Source organism: Sphaeramia orbicularis, chromosome 3 (genome assembly GCF_902148855.1).
Source record: "Sphaeramia orbicularis chromosome 3, fSphaOr1.1, whole genome shotgun sequence".
NCBI classification, from domain to species: Eukaryota; Metazoa; Chordata; class Actinopteri; order Kurtiformes; family Apogonidae; genus Sphaeramia; species Sphaeramia orbicularis.
In genome coordinates this window covers 15294049-15320592 of record NC_043959.1, presented here as the reverse complement: position 1 = coordinate 15320592, position 26544 = coordinate 15294049, and the positions used below count along the sequence as shown (strand labels likewise).

Sequence of the window (26544 nt, the reverse complement as noted above, 5' to 3'; positions counted from 1 at the left end):
CAGAGCAGTTCCAGTCAGACGGAGACCGACGACAGTGACAGGAACCATGAAGCTGAGCATCTGCAGCATGATGGTGAGAACACAACACACACTGAGAAAGGCTGAAACATGAACTATAGAAGCAAGAACACAACATACAATGAGAAAGACTGAAAGATGAACGATACCAGCAGAAACACACAAACGAACATCCACCCATGGAAACGGTCCAACAGATGCTCATCCATCAACACTTACAGGGTGGGGAAGCAAAATTTACAATATTTTGAGGCAGGGATTGAAAGACAGTGTATGACCAATTAGTTTATTGAAAGTCATGACAATTTATTTTCCACAAGAAAATTTCCATAATAGAAAATGTTTTTATTCTATGTGTCCTCCTTCTTTCTCAATAACTGCCTTCACACGCTTCCTGAAACTTGCGCAAGTGTTCCTCAAATATTTGGGTGACAACTTCTCCCATTCTTTTTTAATAGTATCTTCCAGACTTTCTCGTAATAGTTTTGCTCATAGTCATTCTCTTCTTTACATTATAAACAGTCTTTATGGACACTTCAACTATTTTTGAAATCTCCTTTGGTGTGACGAGTGCATTCAGCAAATCACACACTCTTTGACATTTGCTTTCCTGATTTCTCATATGGGCAAAAGGTTCTGAAAAGGTATGGATAATAGTGTTAAGTATGATTATGACATCAATATGTGTTTGGTTTCAAAACAATTGACATAGTGCCTGCTGAGAAAAAACAACTAAATGTTCATTGTAAATTTTGCTTCCCCACCCTGTAAATACACTCAAAACCACTTAAATACACTTAAAACCACTTAAATACACAATTGGATCAACGTTCATTTATATATGTTTATTGTATAACATACAGATACAGACTGAATATTGGACCAATACTGCTTTTTTTGTGTAAATACAGTCAAACTACATGAATATGTTCACATTTACAGAGACAAAATAATGACACATCTGTATGTGTCATTATTTACAGGTTATTCTGATGGTATTGGAGTAGTTCTGATCCAGTTAAGATCATACCGGTCTGAATGTGGAACCTGGACTGACATGACTGTGCATATTCATAGATTGGGCCAGACCGGACCCTTTGGTGGGCCGGATTGGACCCTTTGTTGGACCGGTTTTGACCCCAGGCTGTATGTTTGAACTCATCTGTGAGTGTGTGCTGTTCGTGTGAATGTGTGAGTTTGAAACGATGATGTCAGTGGTGCTGAACGGAGGACTGGAAACACCAGCACTGGCATGAGGACTCCAGGGACCAGATGTGGGTCAGATGGGACCAGATATGGGTCAGATGTGGGTCAAAGGTCATGTGGGACCCTTCAAGACCATCTGAGGTTGGTTTTATGAACACAATCCAACCCTGAGGTGGACAATGAGCAGGTGGACCCGTTTACGTTGCCATGGAAACATGATCCACAATGATGCATTTACTGTCACCTCAGAAACAGGATTATCCGTAAACCCTGGGTTGGACCTTTGACTCCATTATCAGACTGACTTCAGAGTTGGAACCTAGACTCCAACTTCCTGTTTCTGTTTGTTTCCTTTGGTTCATGTTTTCATGCTGGGTTTAGTTTGAAGTCTAGTCTAATTAAATGTCCTGTTGTTCTGCTCCGCTCATGTTTGATAACATCACTTCCTTATTCTGATATATTTTTTTTTGCACATGCTCAGATGTAACAGAACTGATGAACCTCATACGTGTATGAGGACATGGGGGTACGGGGACAGATCCAGGTCCCATCAGGATCCAAGGACCGGTGTGAATGTAAACAGACTCACTGTCTCCTCAGGTCTGCTGCAGTGCATTGTGGGTAGTCTCCTCCTCTGTGGTTAAAGCTCCTCCCCGTCCTGGATGTGACTCCACGTTGGCGTTCTCCTCTGACGTCTTGTCCTTGTCTGAAGGAGGCGGAGACATCCACAGCAGATCTGTGTCTCCATGGAGATGGAGGTCAGTCAACGATCAATGATCACTGAACCCATAATCAATCACAGAACCCATAATCAATCACTGAACCCATGATCAGTTTCTGATGGAGTGGTGGTCCGGTCCGGTTCTTCTGTCTTCAGGTCGTCCACGGTGAAGACCCGGATCCCATCCACACTCTGGGAGGCTGAGTGCAGCAGCAGCTTCTGTTCCGGTGCCGACACCAGACGGACCGACGTACTGGGCCTCAACTCAGTCCCAGTTTACCAGAACCTGCTGGTCCTGACCCGGCAGGAGGGAGGGGACTGCTTCAACGCCTCGTACCGGTCCGTCGCTGTTGGATGCACTTGCGTCTGGGCCAAAAGCACACCGGGTCAGGACTGAAGGACCCAGACCGGAACATCTGACACCAGAACCTCATCAGAACAAATGCAGAACAGTAGAACCTGAACAGAACATCTGACACCAGAACCTCATCCGAACAAACGCAGAATACCAGCACCAGAACAGAACACACATAGAACACCAGAACCTGAACAGAATGTATGTAGAACACCAGCACCAGAACTGAACATCTGACACCAGAAGCTCATCAGAACAAATGCAGAACAGCAGAATCTGAACAGAATACACATAGAACAGCAGAACCTGAACAGAACATCCATAGAACAGCAGAACTGGATCAGACCCAGACCCAGTGGGCCTGGTTCTGTTAGTTTACCCAGTTGGATTTAAAGGTTGATTGTCTGTGATTTGAACTGTTTCTGTTCATAAACTAAAGGTGTTTGTGATTTTAAACATGAATGTGATTGGATCAGTTTAGGTTTTATTAGTTTTATTGGTTTTCTTAGTTTTATTGGTTCATTGTTGATTTTGTGGATTGGTTATTATTTTTGTTTGTTTATCTCAGTGTTTTGTTCATGAGATTTTCATCTGATCATTAAAACAGTTTCTTCTACCTTTGTCTGGTTCATAGTTTAAAGGTTCTGTTCAGACTTTATCTGTAATCTGTAGAAGTCTCATTTTTATATATATGTCTGATCATAGTCCACAGTTTAAAACGAGATTATCTTCACCTAAACAGGTTATTTCCAAATGCTATTTCCATCTTCCCTGGTTGGTTCGGACCAGACTGGACTGATTTACAGCAGACTTATGTCACTATGACAACAACACACCGACCGGCAGAGTTTAGTAGAGAGAAGTAAGATGAACGAGTGAGGAGTCAGATCTGTCCTTTAACTAAACAAAGGGATTAGCTGGATTTGTTAGTTGTAATCAAGCCCGGATTAACCACATGGGCAACTGGGCAATTGCCCAGGGGCCCGCGTTGTCTGAAGGGCCCTGGGTAGCTCGGGCATAACGAAAATGTCTGGTTATCTTTTGCTTATAAATGAAACTGTCCGCTGTCCGGAGCTATTGCACTGCACAGAAACCCTGCTCCTGCTGTCTGTGACCGTGAGCTGAGACCCTCTCCTCATTGGTCAGTCCAAAAAGCAAATCAGCTGTGACGCAAATCAACGTGCGTGCACTGAGCGGGATGTGAGACGTCAAGAACTATGCGACATACGTACGCGAATCAAAACGATGTTTACATTGCACTTACTTTAACTCTCTTGTTGAATTCTGAGGTGACAAGTGGATTTCTGTTTAACTCTTTCTTCGCCAATGACGAGATTTTCCGTCAATCCGTGTTTTCACTTTCATGCTATAGTTGGAAGTGTTGCGGATCATGTGAAATACTTTCCTTAGTCCAAAAACAAACAATTAAGCAGTTTTTTCGGAAAAATGAAGGACCGGGTTTAACGTTCTCGCACTGGAGTCTCCGTATCCCATGGCAACGCATCCAGCGGCAGTCACTGAATGAGGAAGTGCAGACTGTGCAGGAACCGCGCGCAGTTTCAAAAGCCTTAAAGATGATTATGGAGACAGAGTCTGACAGTTCAATATGTGATGGAGCTACAGAAGAACCATTTAGAGACAGAAACGGAGAAACAGAAGGTGAGGGAGACGGACACGGAACACGGGAAACACGGAGCGGCTCAGGTCCGACACAGAGATGGGATGGGGGGGGGGCACGGAGCGACACGGAGAAAATGACAGACAGGAGGAAGAGAAAAGAGACATTTCTAGGGGACATTCAAGGAGAAGACAGACATCCAGACGTGGGACAAGACAAAGGACAGCTAGTGTTCATCTGTTAGAGTGAGTTCAGATTCAGACTGAGGACACAGAACAGATTCAGCTGTAGAATGTCAGCAGGGACAGAGGTAAGACACTGTTGGATTTAGCTTTTGTATGAAATAAATAAATAAATAAATACATATATTCATCCAAAGATAAATAACTACATGTCCATATAATTATTTACAGATCAAACACAGCAGGTGGTCCAACAGGAGGATGTGGTGCAGCCAAAGAAAGGCCAGAAATTGCAGTATTTAGTGAATTTGTTTCTTTTTTTCGTGAAAATGAGGAATATTGAAGTGTTTATATCAAAAAGCTAAACTAATTTGTTGTTACTTATAACTGATGTATGTCAAAGTGTAAAGTTTAGAAGGAACCTGGTGCTTTAGAAGATGTTTGGTCTAAAGTTTGGTGTGGATTCCATTAACATTTTGTGGAATGATGGGATATCTTAGAGCTGTTTGTTATTATTATTGTTGTTATAATTATTTTATTTTGTGATTTTGAATACAGTGTTACTGTTGGTAAAGAAGAAAGAGTAAAAAATGTAAATAGGAAATCAGTTTTATCTTGAAAATCAGTCTTTGAAAAAATTCAATTTTCTCAGTTTTTTGCTCTAAATTAATTTTTTTCCTGAAAATGACCAATATTCAAATATTCATATCTCACGAACGAATGAAAATAGAATAAAATCGTTTTTTGTGTTTAAAAGTCGAAGTTCTGTTCTTTCTTTTGATGTATTCAGTGTTCACATACTCCTAACACAACATTTTCAGTGAGCCTCCAAAGATGAGTGAAAATGACCAAAAAGGCTGGCGCTGGCTACCAACTCACTGGAAAATGCTCTGGCGGGGAAAGAGTTAAAATTCATATCTGAGTCTATCAGATTATGTTTGTGTTTTGTCTGTGGGCTTTTTCTGACAATTCAATACATTTGTGTTGGCAAAAAGTGTTCTTAAATATATACTGGATACTTTGGAAATGGTTTCTTATTTATTTTTTGTGAAAATGGAGGACACTTCCCTCTCTTTCTAATGTAGTGGATCAATTTTAGATTATACTGATGCTAATGTGTTTTGTTTTCATATCATCATATGCAAGTGAGTGGCCTTGACAAGAGGCTATAGTGGTGCACTTGTAGTTCTACGAGCATTTACACATTTGTACATCAAAATGCATTTGATGATAGTTAGATATTGAAGTATGGGGTATATTTACATATATTCCTGGAACTTATTCTGTATTTTGTCAGATTATAGGGATCCTGGGGTTGTGATGATGGGGCCCTTGAATATTGTTGCCCAGGGTACAATGAAGTGTTAATCTGGCCCTGGTTGTATTGGTGGACACTGGAACTGGAGCTGGACTGGCAGAAAGAAACAGAAAACTAAAGGGTAGAGGGAACAAGCACAGACTAAAACAGATGTAAACTTGTGCATTGAACCCATGGATAGAACTAAGGATAGAGTTAAAGGAATGAAAACAGAGCTGCAGTTGTCCCTCTTCCTTCTCCACAGGTGTAGAATGCTTCTGTTCTTCACACAGATGCATTGGAACATTGGATTGGACTCTAGTGTCTGTTGGTAGCTCAGTCAAACACTTAGTAAACACTGGTGTGTTTGCCACAGGGCTAGCTCTGTGACGGGGCTCATCTGTTGGATTTGGAGCATTGGTTCAGTCCAAACTAAGGGCTTTGGAAGGTCCCACTGAAATGGTTCTGGATGGAGTTGAATGTTCCTGCCGGGGCCTGGATACTAAACTGTCCTTCAGGAACAAGACAATTCTACCAGTGAATTCTACTGTGAATGCAGAAGGCTGAAGCAGCTAGAGCTGAACTGAACTAATGCACAATGAGGAAGATGAAGAAGGACTGAAGTGATTTGGGAAAAGGACTGAATACTTTGTGTTAAAGCTACAGCAAATGTCTATTATTGGGACCCGTCTGAAACAGCGGTCTGTGAGGAACACTGAGGAACTCCAGAGTAAAACACACACAGAAGCAGGAGTCAGACTAACAGTGTGGTTTCACTTTGGTTTTCACTCCAGTTACTAAACTACGACACAAACAGACTTTATGAAGTTTGTTTATTGTCTCGTTTCAAACGTCATTTTGCACCTGAAAGTTACTGTGTGGAAAAAAGAAATGCAGAGTTGGAAAGAGGATCCACTCTTCAGTCATTAACTTCAAAACTAATGCAGCCTTGGACACAGTTCTGCCCTTATGACAGTAGGTGCTAGTGCTCATGGGAAACGGAGTCTGTGTCCTTTAAAAACATCAACGATTCAGACCAAAGGTGTCGCTGTAATCCACTGAAAAAACATTCTACCCACACCACCTATATATGTATATGTGTGTGTGTTTCAGCAGAACGTTGAGTCTCATGACATCTGGCAAAAACAAACCTCCTTCAGACTGAAATCAGCTCCAATTAACTGGAAACAAGAACACATTGACAGGGTTAAATCAGTGGGAGGGGCCAGAGGGAGGGGCCAATGGGAGGGACCGGTGGAGAACAGACAGAACAATGGATGGACAGAGGACGGACAGAACCACGGATGGAAACAACCACAACCAACGGATAGAATAGAATAGAATAGAATAGAATAGAATAGAATAGAATAGAATAGAATAGAATAGAATAGAATGCCGCTGCAGCTGTTCTCATAGACTCAGACTCAGGTTGGTTTGTTTTTCTTCTTTTCAGGTTTTCGTTCATTCTGTTTTTTTCTGTTTTTATGATGTTTAAACCTTTTTCCCGTTAAACCAGATTTTGGCATCACTCCACATCACATAAATGTCTGTAATGATCATTATTCCTCTGTCCTGTTCTGTACTGTTCTATTCTATTCTGTTCTTACTTTCCTGGTTCTGACCCACTTTAGATCACACTGGTCTGAATGTGGAACCTGGTTCTGATCCAGTTTAAATCTTCTTGGTCTGAATGTGGAACCAGGTTCTGATCCACTTTAGATCACACTGGTCTGAATGTGGAATCTGGTTCTGATCCAGTTTAGATCTTCTTGGTCTGAATGTGGAACGTGGACTAACCTGAACCGGGTCTGTATCAGAGGGTCTAAACCAGTCGGTCCAACGGTTCTGTTCAGTGTAATTCTGTGAACAGCCTCTAGTGGCCGTCAGTGGTATTACCCTTTCATTCATAAGCCACGCCCATTCACTCTGACAGGATGGCACGGGGTCAAACTCACTCATTTCTCTTTTTTGAACTATTTCAGCTCCTCCGACGGCTCCTGTCCCATCATGCCTTGGGTGTCATTTGCCGCCCCCTCGCTGGCCCTCCCCTCCCTCCCCGCCACTGTCCGGGACGTGGATGTTCCCCCCCTGTTCCGGGAGCCTTTCATCCTGTCTGGGTACCGTCCCGTGGGCTTGTCGCGCCGGTTCTACGTCCTCAGCCTGTTCCAGATGCACAACCAGACGCTGAGCACATGGAGCCCCCTGCTGGCCGCCGCCTGCATCACCACCCGCTTCCTGCTGTTCACTGTCCTCCAGGGAGGGGTATGTACACGCTGTAAGCCCCGCCTCTGTAGGCCCCACCTCTGTCTGACTGACCGTTGACCTCCTCATCCTCAGGGTGTCCTGGGTGTCCGGCTGCAGGGTCCTGAAGGCCAGGGCGTCTCCGTGGATGTGTCCTCCACACCTCTGGTCCTCTACCTCCTGTCTGCGCTCACGTACCTGAGCTGCAGGTGAGTTCAGCGGGGGTGGGGTCATCTGCTCCGCCCACTGGTTCCTCTTTGATACATAATTATTGGTTATTTTATGACAAAAGCAGAATGTGAAAGTCTCTTCAAGTCAACAGGAAGTGGCTGGCATGCTACTGTTAGCCTTAGCATGTTTACTATAAGAGCAGGAATCTATGTAGGATTCCGCGCCCTGCTATGATTGGTTGACTACAATGTAACCCCCCTTGGAGCTGGTACATGTTGTCTGCATAGCTTTTCATTGGATGCAAATATTAGGACACGCCCCTGAGTCATAAAAAGAGTTATTATATATTTATATAAATCTACTCATAGACTGTATTTAATCAGGGGGTGTGGCCTACTTAACCACTGCCATGTTGTATATTTTGAGATGGAGGTGACTATATTTGGACAAAAGGGGCGGAGTTGTCCGTTCATACATGTTGTGTGCATAGCTGGCGTCATACTCTGTTGTGGTTGTGTTTGTTATCCAGTGGCGCCGCCCAGCTGTTGCAGTCTGAGTCTGAGGACACCCACTATTTGCTGTCCTTCCTGGTCTATGTGAGCATGGCCATCTACCAGTATGGTGCCGCTCTGGCTCTGTGTCTGTACAGCTCCGACGCCGCCTGGGCCCAAAGCATGCTGGGACAGGTGGGTGTTGTCCTGTCATGACGCTGTCGGGTGGTGGTGGTCTGGTGTCCTGACAGTGTCGTCCTTTGCAGGTCTTCCTCCCACTCGCCTTCATCCTGGCATGGTCGTGCTGCGCCACCTGCTGCTTCACCAAGCTGCATTTCCGGCGTCTGTACCTGCCACAGGCGATCTCAGTGGGCGTGGCCTACCTGCTGGACATCAACCCCGTCGTCCACCGTCTGTCCAACTGCGGCTTGACCGGCAGCCCTGCGGTCCCGCTGCACGTCCTGCAGGTGGAGCGCTTTCCTACACAGACTGAAAATGGAGCATATTTAAGGTGGACTGTGTCAGGTGGTTCAGACTGGTCTTAAACTGGTTGGTTTAACCCTTTCAGTCCCACTGGATCCAGTTTGTATGAAACACATGAACGTGTCCACATTAAACCTTTTGTCCAAATATTCATCTGATACCTGTTACAAAACTTAGGTTCTCCAGTTGAGTTTATTTACACTATTTGTGAACAATTAAACGTAATGAGTGAAAAAATGATAGAGGCTAATGGGACTTCTACCTGAGGTCACATGACTGGTCACACAACTGGTCCTTTCCATCGGTTATTACATTGATGTTCAAAAATAAAATAAAGTAAAAACCTGTTTCAGCTCAATGTAACCTGATGTATTTTATCCACAAACTAATAAAGTAAATGTTGTGAAACTCACAGGTTTGTACCCTTAAATGAGGCATCATCGGTTGAGATTTAGTTGAATTTTGTTCCGTTCTAAACATTACAACATAGTCAGTAGTGGAACCAGGTTAAAGGTCTAATCCAGACCTAATACCCTGTAATTACAGTCCCCTCCACAGACTGTCAGTACCAGTGTTTGGACTGTATGTTCTGCTCTGGTCTAGTCTAGTCCAGTCTGGTTTGGTCTGTTCTGTTCTGGTCTGTTCTAGTCTGGTCTATTCTGTTCTGTTCTGCTCTGTTCTCCAGCTGTGTCTGTGTTTGATTCTCACCTGTCATGGCATCTGTTCTCCTCCAGGTGGTGCTGTTTCTTCTGGCCTCCTTCTTCTCCTTGTTTCCTGTTCCTGAATGTTTCTGTCCCGGTCGCTTTGACGTCATTGGCCACAGCTGTCAGCTGTCCCTCCTCCTCCGGTCCCTGTGGACGCTGGTCCAGCAGGAGGCGCTGTTCTCAGACTTCCTGTGGCGCCGTCAGGCCCTGGTACGACGCTTCGGCGAGGAGCGCCTCCTGGTGGCCTGCACCTCCTTCCCCTGTTTGGTGATGTGCTGCGTCATGACAGCGTTCTCCATGAGGAGGCGCAATCACACCTGGATGATGAAGGAGCAGAGATGAAGGAGGAGGAAGAAAACAAAGGAAGAGGAGGAGGAGGAGGAAGAAAAAAGAGGAAGAGGAGGAGGAGGAGGAGGAGAAGGAAGAGGGGGAGGAGGAAGAAAAAAGAGGAAGAGGAGGAAGAAAAAAGAGGAAGAAGAGGAGATGGAAGTGGAAGTAGGGGAGGAGGAGCTCTGACTCCACCTGAGTAGTGACATCATCAGTGGGTCCTGTGACATCATCAGTGTGTATATGCGTGTGTGTGTGTGTATCTGAATCTAAACCCTGTTTCTTCGTTTCTCTCTCTGTCTCTCTCTCTCTCTTTCTGTCTCTCTATGTCTCTGCCTCTCTCTCGCTGTCTCTCTCTCTCCCTCGCTCTCTCTCTCTTTCTTTCTCTAATATTTCATATATATTTATTGTGTCTGTGTTTGATTTCATGTCTTTAGTTGAACTCAAACATTAGATTTTATTGTGTTTTATTCAGTTTTATTGTGTTTTAATCTGTTTCTGTTTGTGTGTTTGAACTGTTTCCTGGTTCCAGATCCTTTATTTTCTATTAAATCTCAGACTAGTTCTGTTCAGATTCGACACAGTTCAGTTTGTTCAACAGAAAAATAAACTGAAATGTTTAAACCATCCTTCCATTCTTCTGTTTTCAACCATCCTTTCATTTTTCTGTTTTCATGTCAAGTTTCACTCAGGAAACAGGTGGACATATTCAGTTACACTGGGACTATTTATAGCAGCGGATTAATCCACAGTAGGAGGTAAAGAGGAGGATCAGATTCTAGATAAACACAGAGGAATGAACAAAGACTTTAATTCAGGTTCACTGTCTATGGCAGCGTGTTAGCGCCACATACCACAGTAACAACACAACCAGAATAAAGACGTCAAATATACTGATCAAACATGTAGTTTCATGAGAATTAAAGTTCAATACAAAAAGAGTCAGAATATTAGACGAATAATAATTTAAAAACAGGTGGAAAATATCCTAATTTACAGAATACAGTCGTACCCACTGGTTCCATAACGTAGAACTGGAACATTCTGTGAGGTTCTACTTTCATTTAGGTTTACGCAAAAAAGGCCAAATACTGAGCCTGTTAGCACCGCCCACCAAATACTGAGACTATTAGCTCTGCCCACCATCAACATATTAGCATTAGTGGAAGGACTTTGAAGACAGTTCATACACGTTTGGGTTTGTTTTGTCATATGAACTGAACAGATTTTGAGTAAATGACTGAACTGACTAAAGGCTGACAATGTCAAAATTATGACTTTTTATCACTATTGTGAATCTATTTTCAAAATATTATGACTTAAATCTCATCAAAGTATGACATTATTTCCATTAAATTATCTTTTTTTTTTTTTCAAACTATGACTTTATTCTGAAAATATTACGACTTTATTCTTGTGATGACAAATGTTTCTGTTTTTCTGATGTGGTGCTCATACGCCGTTGTGTGTTTATATTTGTTGAAGTTGTTCACATTTTATTGTTAAATGATAGTCTGCAAATGTAAATATTTTCATAATTTAATATTTTGGTCATTTTTGGACTAAAACAGAGACAAATGTGGGGTTTTGTATAGGTTTTTATGTTTATGTTAATGTTTATTATTTATTTATAGGTTATCACATTTATGTTTATTATTTATTTATGGGTTGTTGTGTTTATGTTTATTATTAATTAATTAATTAATTCATTCATTCATTCATTCAAAGATAGTCCCACAGGACTGAGGACAGAGACACATGGATAGTTTTCTTTTGCTGTAAAACAATGACAAGTTGTTGGAGCTGTCATTATTGATATGTATTTATATATTTATATATGTCATTATTTATATGCATTTATATATTTTGTCTCATTATTGATATGTAATTATACTGTATATTTATATGTGTCATTATTGATATGTATTTATATATTTTTGTGTCATTATTTATATGCATTTATATATTTATATGTAATTATTCACCTATATATATGTATATATATATATGTATATATGTATATGTGTGTATATATATATATATATATATATATATATATATATATATATATATATATATATATATATATATATATATATATATATGTGTGTGTGTGTGTGTGTGTGTGTGTGTGTGTGTGTGTGTGTGTGTGTGGTGTCATTATTTATATGTATTTATATATGTTGTGTCATTATTCATATGTAATTATATATTTATATGTGTCATTATTTATATGCATAAATTTATATATGTCATTATTCATATGTATTTATATATTTTGTGTCATTATTTATATGTATTTCTATGTTTATATTTGTCATTATTTATGTTTATTTATATATTTATATATGTCATTATTTTTATGTATTTATATATTTATATGTGACATTATTTATATGTATTTACATATTTATATATGTCATTATTTATATGTATTTATTTGTATTTATATATGTCATTATATATTGGTGTGATGTACCATTATTAAACTCAGTTTAAATCATCATGTGGACCCTTCTATGTCCGGTTTTAGTCCATGGGTCATATGTTTGACAGCCCTGTTTTAGTTGTACTGGTGATATTTCCCATGATTCTTAGTGGTTGTGTTATCTGTCCGTCACAGGTGTGTGCTCTGTCAGTGAAGCTGAACTTGTGGGTTTCAGTGTTTGGGAGGAGTTTCAGATAAAGTCCAGTTTCAGTTGAAGGTTTCATGGTCTGTGATCTGCAGCTGCTCCTGGACAGAGGACGGAAAGGGGAGGAAAAAACACCGAACAAAAACACCTGCACAGCCCCGAGGAGGAGAGGAGGAGGAGGACAAGAAGGAGGACAGGAGGAGGACAGGAGGAGGAGGAAGAGGAGGAGGAGGACGAGGAGGAGGACAGGAGGAGGACAGGAGGAGGAGGAAGAGGAGGAGGACAAGGAGGAGGAGAGGAGGAGGAGGAGGAAGAGGAGGAGGAGGACAAGGAAGTGGATAGGAGGAGGAAGAGGAAGAGGACAAGGAGGAGGAGGAAGAGGAAGAGGACAAGGAGGAGGAGGAAGAGGAAGAGGAGGAGGAGGAGGAGGAGAGGCAGTTAAAGAGTTAAAGAATAAAAACTGCTGAGGCTTTAATCAAACAGTGTTGCAGCTTTAATCACTGTTTGCACAGTTTAAAGTCCTGGAAGGTGAACGACACGTTAATACGACGGTAAATAGGATGAAAACCAGCGTCCACGATGACACAGTTCAGTAAAAACTCAAATGAAAGGAAGTAATGAAATAATAGGATGAAAACCAGTGTCCAAGTGGACACAGTTCAGTCCAAACGGATGTGAATAAAAGCTTCACCTTGTTCTAGTTCAAGCACTGACATGACAAACCGCCATTCAAAACACACTAGAAAGAAGAGAAGAAGAAAAGAAAGCATCAATTCAACATAAAAGAAACATTTGATCTAAAAACAAAAGAGTCTTCATCATAAATATAGTCATAAAATAATAATACAATCACTTTAGCCAATAAAATCTAAATATTGTGCAGTTTATTGTCATTATTCATGAACTGGATGATTCTTTTTTCACCAAATCATTGGACTTTTGACTCTAAAGGGTTAAAAACATTGTTCTTCTGGGTTTGACTGAAGGACTTCTTTTCCCTTTTCCTCCTTGTCTTTTATACATCTGGACCTTCTCCTCCATGTTCCAGTTTGGATGCATCTGAAGGTCAACCATCTGTTCTTTGGATTTTCAGTCATCATCTGATTTTGACTATAAAATAATAGAATTAAATAAATAAATAAATAAGAAAAAAATAATAAGAAATAATAAGATACAAAAGACAAAATCCACTGGTGTTTCCAGTGTGTGGGTGTGGCTGGTTTTTGTGTGTGCGTGTGTGTCAGTGTGTAAGTGTGGGTGTGGCTGGTGTGTGTGTGTGTGTGGGCGTGGCCTGTGTGTGTGTGTGTCTAAGGACGTCCCCCAGCTCACTGTTTGTTCCATGAGTTCCTGCCTAACTCTACTAACTGTAAGTTTTACTCTATTAACTTTAACTCTACTAACTCTAACTCTACTAACTCTAATAATTCTAACTCTACTATCTCTAACTCCATTCACCGTACAAACACACACACACACACACACACACATACACACACACACACACACACACACACACAGTCCTTGGACCCAAACTGAAGCTGAACTGCGTCTGTTTGAGGTAAGACTTTACACATTATTCCAGAGTTTAAAACAAACAGGATTTAATGTTCACATATTCACTCTTTATGTGGGTTAAATACGACGAGAACATTTCATTAATGTACAATGAAGTATTTTATTGTTTACTGTTTTAAATATTAGCAATAAAAGACGAGAAGGAACAAACATTAACATCAACATGTCAGTGATGTTTATTATTTAGAACAGTTGGGTCGTATTTACTCAGATCTCTTTCTCTGCTTTGACATGGAGCCTGGTTTTAAACAGGCCTGGTTTTACTTTGTGTTTTCTTAGAGCTAAAACACATTGAATGTGATAAATGTGATAAATGACTCTTAAACATGATTTTTAAACATGTGGAGGGTAAAGGGGCATCTGCAAGGCTTTTATTTATAGACTTCTCCTCTGCTTTTAACACAATCCAGCCCCACATTTTAACCAAAAGGCTTTTAGAACAGTTTAAAATCAGTAAAAATCTGATGGGCAGGATTTTAGACTTTTTAACGGACAGGTCACAAAGAGTGAGGATAAATGGGGTTTTGTCCGACCCAGCGTTCTCCTCCACTGGTTCTCCTCAAGACTGTGTCCTGTCACCACTATAATACATTCTCTACACAAATATGTCAGAGTAAATATGAAAACAGGGCCATCATTAAATATGCCGATGACTCACTTATAGTCAACCTAGTCAAAGAGGGGGAGACCAGTCATGGCCCTGTCATTGATGACTTTGTCCAGTGGTGTGAGGAGTCCTACCTTCACCTGAACGTATCTACAACAAAAGATATGGTCATCAATTTTAGAAAACAACAGGACAGGCACAGAGTCACTTTAATTAAAGGTCAGACTATAGAGCAAGTGCAATCATACAGATACCTTGGGACTATAATCAATGAAAAACTGAGTTTTAATGAAAACTGCAGATCTGTGTGTAGAAAGGGTGGTCAGCGCCTTTACTGCCTCTGAAAACTGGCACACTTCCACATGGACCGAACCATTTTAACTTTATTTAGTCATTCCTTTATTGAGTCTGTTTTATCTTTCTGCCTGGTGGCGTGGTTCGGTCAGACCTCAGTTGCAAAGAAAAACTCACTGGATCAAATAGTCAGATGGTCCAGTCGCCTGATTGGTGAGTCCCAGTCTTGTCCCGCCTCCCTGTACACTAAACAGGTCCAGAGGATGGCTTCATCAACTCTTAGTAATGACTCCCATCCTTTACGAGGTGAATTTCAGCTCCTTTCCTCTGGACGGAGGTTTTTAGTCCCCAGGTGCAGGACACAGCATTTATAAAAGCAGCTTTGTTCCTGTCGCTGTCACTGAGCTCAAGAAGAAATAGTGACATTGCACTTTATTAATTTGTTTTAGTTATTTATCCTATCTCTTTGCTCTATTTATTATTATTGTGACTTCAAATTTTTTAATTTTATGTTCTTATCCTGGTTTTTTTTTATCTCAGACTGTTGTTATCTTCTCTGGGTTTTTATTGTGTTTTATTGCGTCTTGTTTTAATTTATTTGATCTGATTTATTTATTTTATTTTTTTACTTATCCATGCTGCTATACTGATGAATGGTGGAACACTGAGCACTTCTTGTCCTGTCTGGAAGCTCAATCAAGTACCTGCCTAACAGGTTCAATGTATGTCTTGCTGTAATGCCAAAAGCAATCACCTCGCCTGCAAAGCAAATCTACCCACGGGTATAAATAATGTAACCTTGAACCTTGAACCTTGAAATGTGATAAATATGGTAAATGTAGTAACTGTGGTAAATGTGATAAATGTGATAAATATGGTAATTGTGATAAATGTGGTAAATTCGATAAATGTGGTAAACATGATAAATGTGGTAAATTCGATAAATGTGGTAAATGTGGTAAACGTGATAAATGTGATAAATGTGATAAATGTAGTGTGTTTTTGACAGGATGCAGTATCTGGATGATGTGAACACAAACTAAACCTACAGGAATCTGATGACGACGCATCGACTACACTAAATAAACACAGACGAAGCCTCGATTTCATCTGCTGATGTTTGAGGTTCATTCCATCTTCATCTGTTAAATCATCTTAAATACAGATTAATATGATCAGAAATAAGTCAAACAAATAAAACATGAAAATAATAGCATGTCATTATGAAAATATTTACATTCAAAAATGATCCTTTAAAAATTGGATGCACATCGGACCTTTATTCAGATAAATGAGCGTAATGGGACCAATATTCAGTCAGTTTATCATTTATTCATGTTCATTAGAACGTACAGATCAAAGAAACACACACAAACAGACACAATATTAGTCCAGTTACACTGTTTATATGAACACACTTCAGTTTGGTTAGTTTTGTGTAAAGGCTAGTTTGTAAATGTAAACATTTTCATGTAATTTAGCTTTTTTTTTTTTTTTTTACACTTGAACAAAGATAGAAGTTTGTATTTGTGATTATTTATAAGTTATTATGTCATTATTTTTACTGGTCGGCCCAACTCATGATCTCAATCATTTGTTCATATCTTCAGTGTCATTTTTGAACTTCATGGGTCAGATTGGACCCTTTGGCGGCTGCTTTAGGTCCACAGGCCTAATGTTGGACACCCCAGTGTAAAACAATGTCAACAGAAAACATGTCAACAGCAAGACTAAACATACAATAATAATAATAATAATAATAATAATAATAATAATAATAATAATAATAATAATAATAATAATAAGCCATGTAAATAAACTGACAACAAACAAACAAATAAACAAACAAACATTGTCCACTGGAATAAACATGGAGTTTGTTGTTCTATAAAAACTTTAATTGCTCTAATTATAAGAACATAATAATCGCACATTTCATATGTTTGAGGTTCAATTGAACATGTGATCTTTGTTCATGTATAAAAGCCCAGGTGTGACCTTTGACCTGTTGCTGAGTCTTCTTTACATATGACTGTCATTATTTTTATATGGAATCCATAAAATGCAAATGTACAAACAGTGTAGGTTGTGTTGGAACACTAATGAGTGAAATGACCTGATGTGACATCTGCTGTGATCTGTTCTATCAGAGTTGAATGAACTCCAACAAACCTGACATTATGTTTGTTGGTTAGCGTCTATTTGTTTGGATTTTAATTATTATCAGGTTCCAAAAACCAGTCAGCTGAAAAATGAAACTGTGAAGAAAACTCAGAACTGTACAGAGTTGAAAGGTCACAGACTGGAAAATACTGGGCGAAGGTGACAACTACTGAATTATAGCTCTGTTAGCTTAGCCATTAGCTTAGCTCTGTTAGCTTAGCTCTATTTTTAGACTAAAACAACCTCAGTAAAACTACTAATCCCCTCTGTTAGCTTAGCTCTGTTAGCTTAGCTCTGTTTTTAGACTAAAACTGCCTCAGTAAAACTACTAATCCCCTCTGTTAACTTAGCTCTGTTAGCTTAGCTCTGTTTTTAGACTAAAACTGCCTCAGTAAAACCACTAATCCTCTCTGTTAGCTTAGCTCTGTAAGTTTAGCTCTGTTTTTAGACTAAAACAGCCTCAGTAAAACTACTAACCCCCCTCTGTTAGCTTAGCTCCGTTAGCTTAGCTCTGTTTTTAGACTAAAACAGCCTCAGTAAAACCATTAATACCCTCTGTTAGCTTAGCTCTGCTAGCTTAGCTGTGTTTTGTGTTTGTTTGTGTCATCAGTAACTGAACTAAAGATCTGTTAGAATCCAACAAACAGAACTGTCACAGTTTAGTCAACCACAGATCAACAAACGGAAACTTAGCAACGATAAGAGCATCCCATTATAACTGTGTACCTTCATAATCCTGTGAATCCAACTGACCCGTGTATTAGAGACGCTGACATTTACGTCCAACTCCATGCATACATTTACAGCTGAATCCAAAACAAAAACTATTAGAACACTTCTGTTCAAGACTGGGAGAGTTGGTTCTTTAGGGTTCTCATCCTGAGAGTAACTCACTACTCCCTCTAGTGGTCACATGACACATGGAGAAATTTAGTCCATATCTCTAACAAATTAGAATGAGAACCTTAACATCAGAACTCAACTTTTAGGTCATTTTAACTACAAATACTAAATGTATTATCTGTACTGATGCTAACCCCTAATGCTAATGCTAGGTACTTTGTGTGTGTGCATGCATGTATGTGTGTGTGTGGGGATGTAAAACACAGAATTTTGACTGAGTTAACTATTCTCCTTTAAAGCTGAGGTAGGCTTTGGTCCCAGTTTGTCCTCAGATCTGTCCAACCTCAGTCATATCCTCAGTCTCATTCGTCCATTCGTCTGTCTGTCATTCCTCAGCTGAATCTGTTCCTCATGAACAGATTCTTAGTGTACTCCACCACAAACAAACTATGTGTTCACAAACAGAGCCGGGAGGTAACTACGGCATCTGAGGAATTTTGTCACAACGTGCATTGTGGGAAGCGGAGGTTCATGCAGTCGCTTGGCAGTGGAAACAAACACCACATGGAAACAGCTGGAGGGAGGCGGAGCTTCAGCTGTTACCATGTGGTGTTTAGTTCCGCTGCCAGGCGACTGCGCGAACCTCCACTTCCCACAATGCACGTTGTGACAAAATTCAGAATGGAACAATTTACAGACAGACTTACAGATTGGTGATACTTCAGATATGACCGAGATTTGACAGATCTGAAGAAAAACTGGGGACGAAAGTCTCTTTAACCTTTAACTGTTTAAATTTATAAACAGAAAAAGAACAGAAAAATGACACCGACTGTAAACATGGAACCAAACAGCAAAACGCAGAGGGTGAGGTCCACCAATCAGCTGTTAGCTGAGGGTGGGGCCAGGTTGACCATCTACTGAGGGCATGGCCATTCTGTCAGGGGTGGGGCTAGGTTGTAAACGCTCTGTGAATGACCTGATTGGCTCCCGTCTCACCTGTCTGTTCTCAGTCTGGGACGATGGCGGTCATCACAGCGGAGGTCGTCCTGTCGTCGGGGGTCATCAGCGCCGTCATCCTCCTCCTTCTCGCCATCTTCATCACGGCTCTGTGCAGCGACTGCAAAAGGTGGAGAACAGTCTATAGATGTGATCAGGTTCAGGATGGACCATGTGACCGTAACTGGGTTTGTTCTGACAAACCAAAGGTCAAAGTTCAGCCTGTGTTCATGGTTTCACCTGTTTGTCACTTTCAGACGTTCGTTTGAGCTGCAAGAATCTGGTCTGGACAAACATCCATCCACTCTCATCAAAGTGGTAAGAGATGACCTCTGACCTCCGACCCCTGATCTCCGACCTCTGACCCCTGACCTCTGACCCCTGACCTCTGACCCCTGACCTGAATCCAGCTGAAAGTAAATCACAGACCAAATCACAATGAGTGACTGATGTGATGTTTAATTGGTTGATGGACAGGTGTGTTTGTTTTGATTGACAGGTGAGATTTCTGATTGATTGGTGGGTGGGTGTAATTTTTGGTTGATTGACAGGTGAGGCTGGAAGATGCTGTGAGAGAGAATCCGATGATCACTGACATTCGGAATGATGAGAAAGGTGAGTGTTGTAACAGTGAAGCCTTCATAACCGTCTGTCAGTCCAACTGTTTTCAGTTCATTCATCTGTTCAGATTTTCAATAAAAGTCTGACATATCTGTTCTTCATCTCATGACATCATTAATGGACAGATTTGAACAGTTGACAGATGATTTCATCTGGGACTTTGAACATGTAATAATAATAATAATGATAATACTGCTACTACTACTACTACTACTACTACTACTAATAATAATAATAATAAAAAACTGTTTTTTGTTTTATTAAACCTGGTCTTTGTTGGTTTGGATGTTCATCTGGAGCTGAACTACAGTCTATTATATATATATATATATATATATATATATATATATATATATATATATATATATATATACATATATATATATATATATATATATAATTTTGTGATGACTTTCTTTTTTCCATGAATGACACCAACAGCAGAACAGTGGACCTTCTGTGTTCAGGACTTTTCCTGTACTTTTACGGTTCATCTGCTCCAATATCCATGTTTATTAATTATGAGGTTTTATCATGTTAATGAGGCTAAAATATGGTTAATTGTGATAATTGTGTTTGTTCCAGATGTTCGGACCAATGGCTGCGCAGCGATTGGCAAAACAGGAAGTTCCTCCGATGCCACAGGAGGTACCGTTAATTTGTGGATGAGAAAAAGACAGCAAATCCCAGTTAAAAACAAAATAAATAAAAGGACTCAGTTTCCCACGATTCCTCCATCTGCTCTCCCTTATGTTTGTGTGCAGAGTCCAGTCCAGAGGAGGAAACCACGGTGACGTTCACCCCCTGGAGGAGCCACCTGGGGGCGCCAGTGGACCAAGGTGACCAAAAACAGACAGAAAACAGACAAAATGAAGAAGGATTTATAAAGATGCAAAAAAACAGAAGAAAACAGAACCAGTGGGGTGCAAGCTCCTTCCAAACTGTAATCTATTACAGATTACTAGTTTCTTAACAGTAGTTCCTCACTTAATACTATTACTGTCTGTGAAATGTAATGCGCTCCATGACTCCTGTGTTACTTTGGACTCCCAGACAGACTCTCCTCATAAATGGAGCATGTGCATTAGAACACCCCCCCCCCCCCCCATACCCATACATAGCGTCCTGAAGTCCATGTGGATGGTTAGCCCAGCAAGTAATACTACGGTCTACGATGTTCCAATCCCAGAAGGAACGCTTACATTTATTCAGCATTGTCCATGTTCAAACAGGGGGCAGGGTTAAGGACACTGCTAGGGAAATCGACCATCAATACAGAATTCGCACTAGTCTCAGAAACGTTAGCGTCCCTTGTCATTGCTGATCACAGGGGTCATGCTAACATGCTAACTAACTTCAGTAATGAATCGGTTAGGGTTAGTCATGAACATACGTCCATGTGGACAATGGACTTTCTTCTGCCGTCTTCACCCATTGGCTGAATACCAACAGGAAGTAGAACTTTACTGACGCATGATTGATTCCTTCAGGTCTCACAGTCTGGCTGGTTTTTGTTTTTTTCATTTGAGCAGTTAAATTATGGGCGAAAAGTGTGTTTTAACGCAAGCGCTAATGAACATGTACCGAGAAAATATCAGTAATGCATTACACTACTGCATGACAGCAAAAAGTAATCTATTACTGTAATGGATTACTTTTGTAACACGTTACTCCCAGCGCTGAAAATGATGAATAATTAGTCAAATGAAGAAAAGTCAGTGAAACATCTGGAAGAAAGAAGAAATCTAACAAAGAAAAGAATGAAAAAGATGAAAAATGTTTTTTAAAAAATAGGAAAAGTATGATTTTTAAAAGTGGTGGAAAAAATTAAACATTAACACAAATGTTCAAAAATGTGTAAGTAAAGTTCAAATGTCCTTATATGTCATGTCTCTACAGAGCCAGACTCCACCCACATCTACCACTATATAGGACGTGGTAGCATGGATGCCAATGCATCGTCCAATCACGATGACAGAAGATCGGCTGACGTGGATTTAAACGGACAGTCAGTGTATGCACAAGTGGGCAAAAGGGAACGACAAGCCACACCCCCTCACCACTCACCTGAGAACGCACAGGTGGACAAGGTGGACGAGGTGTCCCCTCCACTGCCCAACAGGATGGCAGAACTGGACGGATGAGGACGGATGACAGATGAGAAGAATAAGGACTGATGAGGACAGATGAGGATGGACAAGGACATATGAGGATGCATCAACCCTAACCCTACAGATGAGGACAGATGAAGATGTATGAGGACAGATGAGGATGCATGAGGATGCATGAAGACAGACTAGGACATATGAGGATGCATGAGGACATATGAGGATGCATGAAGACAGACGAGGACATATGAGGATGCATGAGGACAGACTAGGACATATAAGGACATATGAGGATGCATGAAGACAGACGAGGACATATGAGGATGCATGAAGACAGACGAGGACATATGAGGATGCATGAGGACAGACGAGGACATATGAGGATGCATGAGGACAGACTAGGACATATGAGGATGCATGAGGACAGACGAGGACATATGAGGATGCATGAAGACAGACTAGGACATATGAGGATGCATGAGGACAGACGAGGACATATGAGGATGCATGAGGACAGACTAGGACATATGAGGACATATGAGGATGCATGAAGACAGACTAGGACGTATGAGGGTGCATGAGGACAGACGAGGACATATAAGGACACATGAGGATGCATGAGGACAGACTAGGACATATGAGGATGCATGAAGACAGACTAGGACGTATGAGGATGCATGAGGACAGACGAGGACATATAAGGACATATGAGGATGCATCAACCCTAACCCTACAGACAAGGACATATGAGGATGCATCAACCCTAACCCTACAGACAAGGACATATGAGGACGCATGAAGACAGACTAGGACATATGAGGATGCATGAGGACATACGAGGATACATGAGGACAGATGAGGACATACTGTGACAGATGGACGTCAGACATGATGACTTGAACTACTAGTTAATGTAAATCAGATCATGGTGGTTCCAAACCATGGCTCGGGGCCTTTCTGGGTCAAAGGACATTTTATTTGCAAATAAAGTTAAGTTTCACACATTTAAGACAGGTTTTAGAATTTGGACGGTCCATCTGTCCGTCTATCACTTGCGTGGACGTTCTACCTGCTGGAGGGTTCATATAATCAGACCATGCAGTTGTTTTATTGCTCTGTATAAAAGACACCTGTTTTTGGACGTTTGGGAACCTGTTCATGTGCTGGATCAGAGTGGTCCTGGACCATTCATGTCCATGTCCAAACTCAACCATAAACCCTGTGTCCCACTGTTTTTCACACATGTTTAAAACACTTCAGTGTATTTTTACAGGGAATCCTGTGGTTTCCACTAACGTCAACACTTGCAGAAGCCACCAGAGGGCGCCACAGGATGGACATTAACACCAGTGAAAAGGAACGAAAGTCACAGGTTCTCATAATGTTTCAACAGATCTGCTGTTCTGCTTTGTCATAATAAACTGAATCTATTTCAGCTTTGGATGTGTTTAGAAGAAAATACATGATTTTGAAAAGAGAAACTTCTGTGACATGACTGAACCTGCAGATGATCTCAGTGATTCTAAAATAATCTGCAGGTTTAATGGGAAATGGAGTCAAAATGTTCTGAACTTTAACTGTTGTAGTTGTTACAAACTAAATGTTATATGTGATATTATATATATTATCTGGTTTCTGCAGAGTCAGAGGAGGAAACGCTCAAAATGAACAAAAACTAAAGAAACTGATCAAAAATTAAAAAAAAAAAAAAAGATCAAAAACTGAAGAAAATGAACAAAAACCGAAGAAAGTGAACAAAAATTTTTAAAGAAGATCAAAAACTGAAGAAACGGAACAAAAAGTGAAGGAAAAAAAGATATAAAAAAACTGTGAATGAAAATGAACAAAAACTGAACGAAAAAACTGATCAAAAATTGAATGAAAACTTGAATGAAACTAAACATGATCATAATGTGCAGGTTATTGATGTTGAATTGAGTAGAAATGCTGTTTAATTTAACTTCATTTTCCACTGAGTTGAAACTAAAGGTTACATTTCATCAACAGTCATATTCACTGGTTTCTGCAGCGTTGCAGGAGGAAACACTGCATTCTGCTCTGTGATTGGTGGACAGAGGTCACATGTCAGCTGAGTCAGGGAGGGGTCATGTGACCTGTCACAACCTTTAACATCTTGCTGTGTCAGAGACAGAGACATCTGAAACATTTCTGAGGAAAAATTAAGAAATAACACAAAGCAGAGTTCACAACCTTGAATGAACACAAACCTCAAAAGAAATGATGTAGAGTTAAACTGACCAAGAATGAACAAAACTGAGCAAAAAAATGAATAAAACTGAACAAAACTGTGCAAAACTGAGCAAAATGTGAATAAAACTGAGCAAAAAATTAATAAAAATGAACAAAACTGATAAAACTGAGCAAAAAATTAATAAAACTGAACAAAACTGAGCAAAAAAAGAATAAAAATGAACAAAACTGATAAAAAACTGAGCAAAAAATGAATAAAACTGAACAAAACTGAGCAAAAAATGCATAAAAATAAACAAAACAGCAAAAACTGAGCCAACAATGAATAAAACTGAAAAAAAAAAAAAAAAAACTGAGAAAAAACAAAACGGAGTGAAAATGAATAAAACTGAAAAAAAAAACTGAGAAATAAATGATTAAAACTGAGAAATAAATGATTGAAACTGAGCAAAAAATGATTAAAACTGAGCAAAAAATTAATACAACTGAAAAAACTGAGAAAAAAAAGATTAAAACTGAGGAAAAAAAATTAAAACTGAGAAAAAAAGAGATTAAAACTGAGCAGAAAATGAACAAGACTGAGCAAAAAGAACACGTAGAACACGTAGACAATGTAGAACACGTAGAGAACGTACAACACGCAGTGTCTGTTGCTTGGTGCAGCAGTGTGAAGGAACACAGGGGGAGGAGTGGGTGTTACGTAAGAACTGAGAGCAGACACACAAGCATCTGTGATGTCATCAGTGGGACACAACAAATACACTACTGATACTACACACACATATACACACACACACACACACACACACACACACTGTACTAAACTACACACACACATACACACTGTACTAAACTACACACACACTGTACTAAACTACACAAACAAACACACACACACTGTACTAAACTATACACACACTGTACTAAACTACACACACACACACACTGTACTAAACTAAACTACACACACACACACATACTGTACTAAACTACACACACTGTACTAAACTACACAAACACACACACACTGTACTAAACTATACACACACAGTATTAAACTACACAAACACACACACACACACACACACACACTGTACTAAACTACACACACACTGTACTTAACCGCACACACACACACACACACACACACACACACACACTGTACTAAACTACACACACACTGTACTTAACCACACACACACACACACACACACACACACACACACACTGTACTAAACTACACAAACACACACACACTGTACTAAACTACACACACACACACAGTACTAAACTACACAAACACACACACTGTACTAAACTATACACACACACACACACACACACACTGTACTAAACTACACAAACACACACACTGTACTAAACTACACACACCCACACACACACACACACACTGTACTAAACTACACACACACACACTGTACTAAACTACACACACACACACACACACAGTTTTGTGTAGTAGTTGTGTGTCTTGTGCACTTTCTCTGTCGCTGCTCAAACTCAGTAAACAACAGACCTCAGTGGGGTGTGTTCCTGCACGGCTGAGCTCAGCCAATCAGCATTTAGCTCCCTCCCACGTGGTTCTGTTGTTTACTACAGGCAGCGGAGCCACAGAGGGGGCTGATGGGAAAACCAGGACTGGATCACAGACCAGGGATCTGGAGTCAAAGACAAAACCAGTAGGAGGAACAATCCCAGTTTCATCCAGAAGAAGAAGAAACAAAGAAGAAGAAGAAAAAAGAGAGGAAGAAGAGGAAGAAAGAAGAAAAAGAAGAAAAAGAAGAGAGGAAGAAAGGAGAAGAAGAAGAAAAAGAAAGAGAGGTAGAAGAAGAAAAGAAGACAAAAAAGAAGAAAAAGGAGAAGACGAAGAAGAAGAAGCTGAAGTCAAAGAAGCTGAAACCCAAACTGTTCAAAGGCTGATTCCAGGATAAGTGGATCTGCTCTAAAAACCATGTAAACTCTAAACATGGAAGTCATGTCAGCTTTAGTTTATTTATCTGAACAGGTCTGATTTATTTATATAATTCATTTTCAGGTGGGATTAGTTTTAAAATCCAATTTTTAATTTATTTTTTATTATTTAACTTAAAATATAATTTCAGTTGCACTTTTAAGAAGAGGATGAGGATTGTTTACACAGTTTTTTACACACACACACACACACACACTCATATATATATATATATATATATATATATATATATATATATATATATATATATATATATATATATATATATATATAGGTACATATAATTTTTAAACGTTATTTTAAATGCAATCATTTTCTAGTTTGTGTTTTGCAGTTCCACCCGACTTCAAAAATCTGTTTTATGTTTGAAAAATAATTAAAGGAATGTTTTTCAGTCATAATTTGTCTACAAGCTCATTCTGTTCAAAACTGTTTCAGAAATCGTATTGTTCACTCAGTTTCGGAAATTGTATTGTTCACTCAGTTTCAGAAATCGTATCTGAAGGTCAGTTAAATATGGTTCCATCCCTGGAGTCTAACGGAAACAGATTCAAACTAATGTCATTTGTGGTTTGAAACTCTTCTCTTCATGTCTTCTGCTGATGGTAGATTTCCTTTTCATCCAATCCGGCTCCAGATCCAGATCCACATCCTGCGGTATCTGGGTCCAGGTCTTGGGTCCT

At 39.9% G+C, this 26544-nt stretch overlaps 3 protein-coding genes across 8 annotated transcripts; all 3 read left to right on the top strand.

Annotated features, from left to right (window-relative positions):
- The first annotated feature begins 43 nt into the window (after positions 1 to 43).
- Positions 44 to 2830, top strand: il17a/f2 (interleukin 17a/f2). The gene is made up of 3 exons (XM_030122472.1): positions 44 to 73; positions 1825 to 1982; positions 2102 to 2830. The coding sequence occupies exons 1-3, from the start codon at positions 47 to 49 to the stop codon at positions 2340 to 2342; spliced, it is 426 nt and encodes a 141-aa protein (XP_029978332.1). The 5' UTR covers positions 44 to 46; the 3' UTR covers positions 2343 to 2830.
- Positions 2831 to 6706: 3876 nt separating this feature from the next.
- LOC115413453 (membrane progestin receptor beta-like) lies at positions 6707 to 9829 on the top strand. The gene is made up of 6 exons (XM_030126315.1): positions 6707 to 6825; positions 7380 to 7659; positions 7735 to 7847; positions 8339 to 8495; positions 8567 to 8767; positions 9518 to 9829. The coding sequence occupies exons 2-6, from the start codon at positions 7405 to 7407 to the stop codon at positions 9827 to 9829; spliced, it is 1038 nt and encodes a 345-aa protein (XP_029982175.1). The 5' UTR covers positions 6707 to 6825; positions 7380 to 7404.
- A 3023-nt stretch (positions 9830 to 12852) lies between these two features.
- On the top strand, positions 12853 to 22321 carry LOC115410649 (uncharacterized). Of its 6 annotated transcripts, XM_030122408.1 has the most exons (9): positions 13788 to 13813; positions 13966 to 14005; positions 15933 to 16048; positions 18943 to 19058; positions 19186 to 19246; positions 19480 to 19543; positions 20135 to 20197; positions 20314 to 20388; positions 21449 to 22321. In XM_030122408.1, exons 3-9 carry the CDS (start codon positions 16040 to 16042, stop codon positions 21691 to 21693), a joined length of 633 nt encoding a protein of 210 aa, XP_029978268.1. In that variant the 5' UTR covers positions 13788 to 13813; positions 13966 to 14005; positions 15933 to 16039; the 3' UTR covers positions 21694 to 22321. The 6 variants fall into 6 exon arrangements, with proteins under 6 accessions (XP_029978251.1, XP_029978284.1, XP_029978245.1 ...); XM_030122400.1 differs by lacking the exon at positions 13788 to 13813 and having other exon boundaries at positions 13845 to 14005; XM_030122391.1 differs by lacking the exons at positions 13788 to 13813; positions 13966 to 14005; positions 15933 to 16048 and adding an exon at positions 12853 to 13512.
- Positions 22322 to 26544: the final 4223 nt, after the last annotated feature.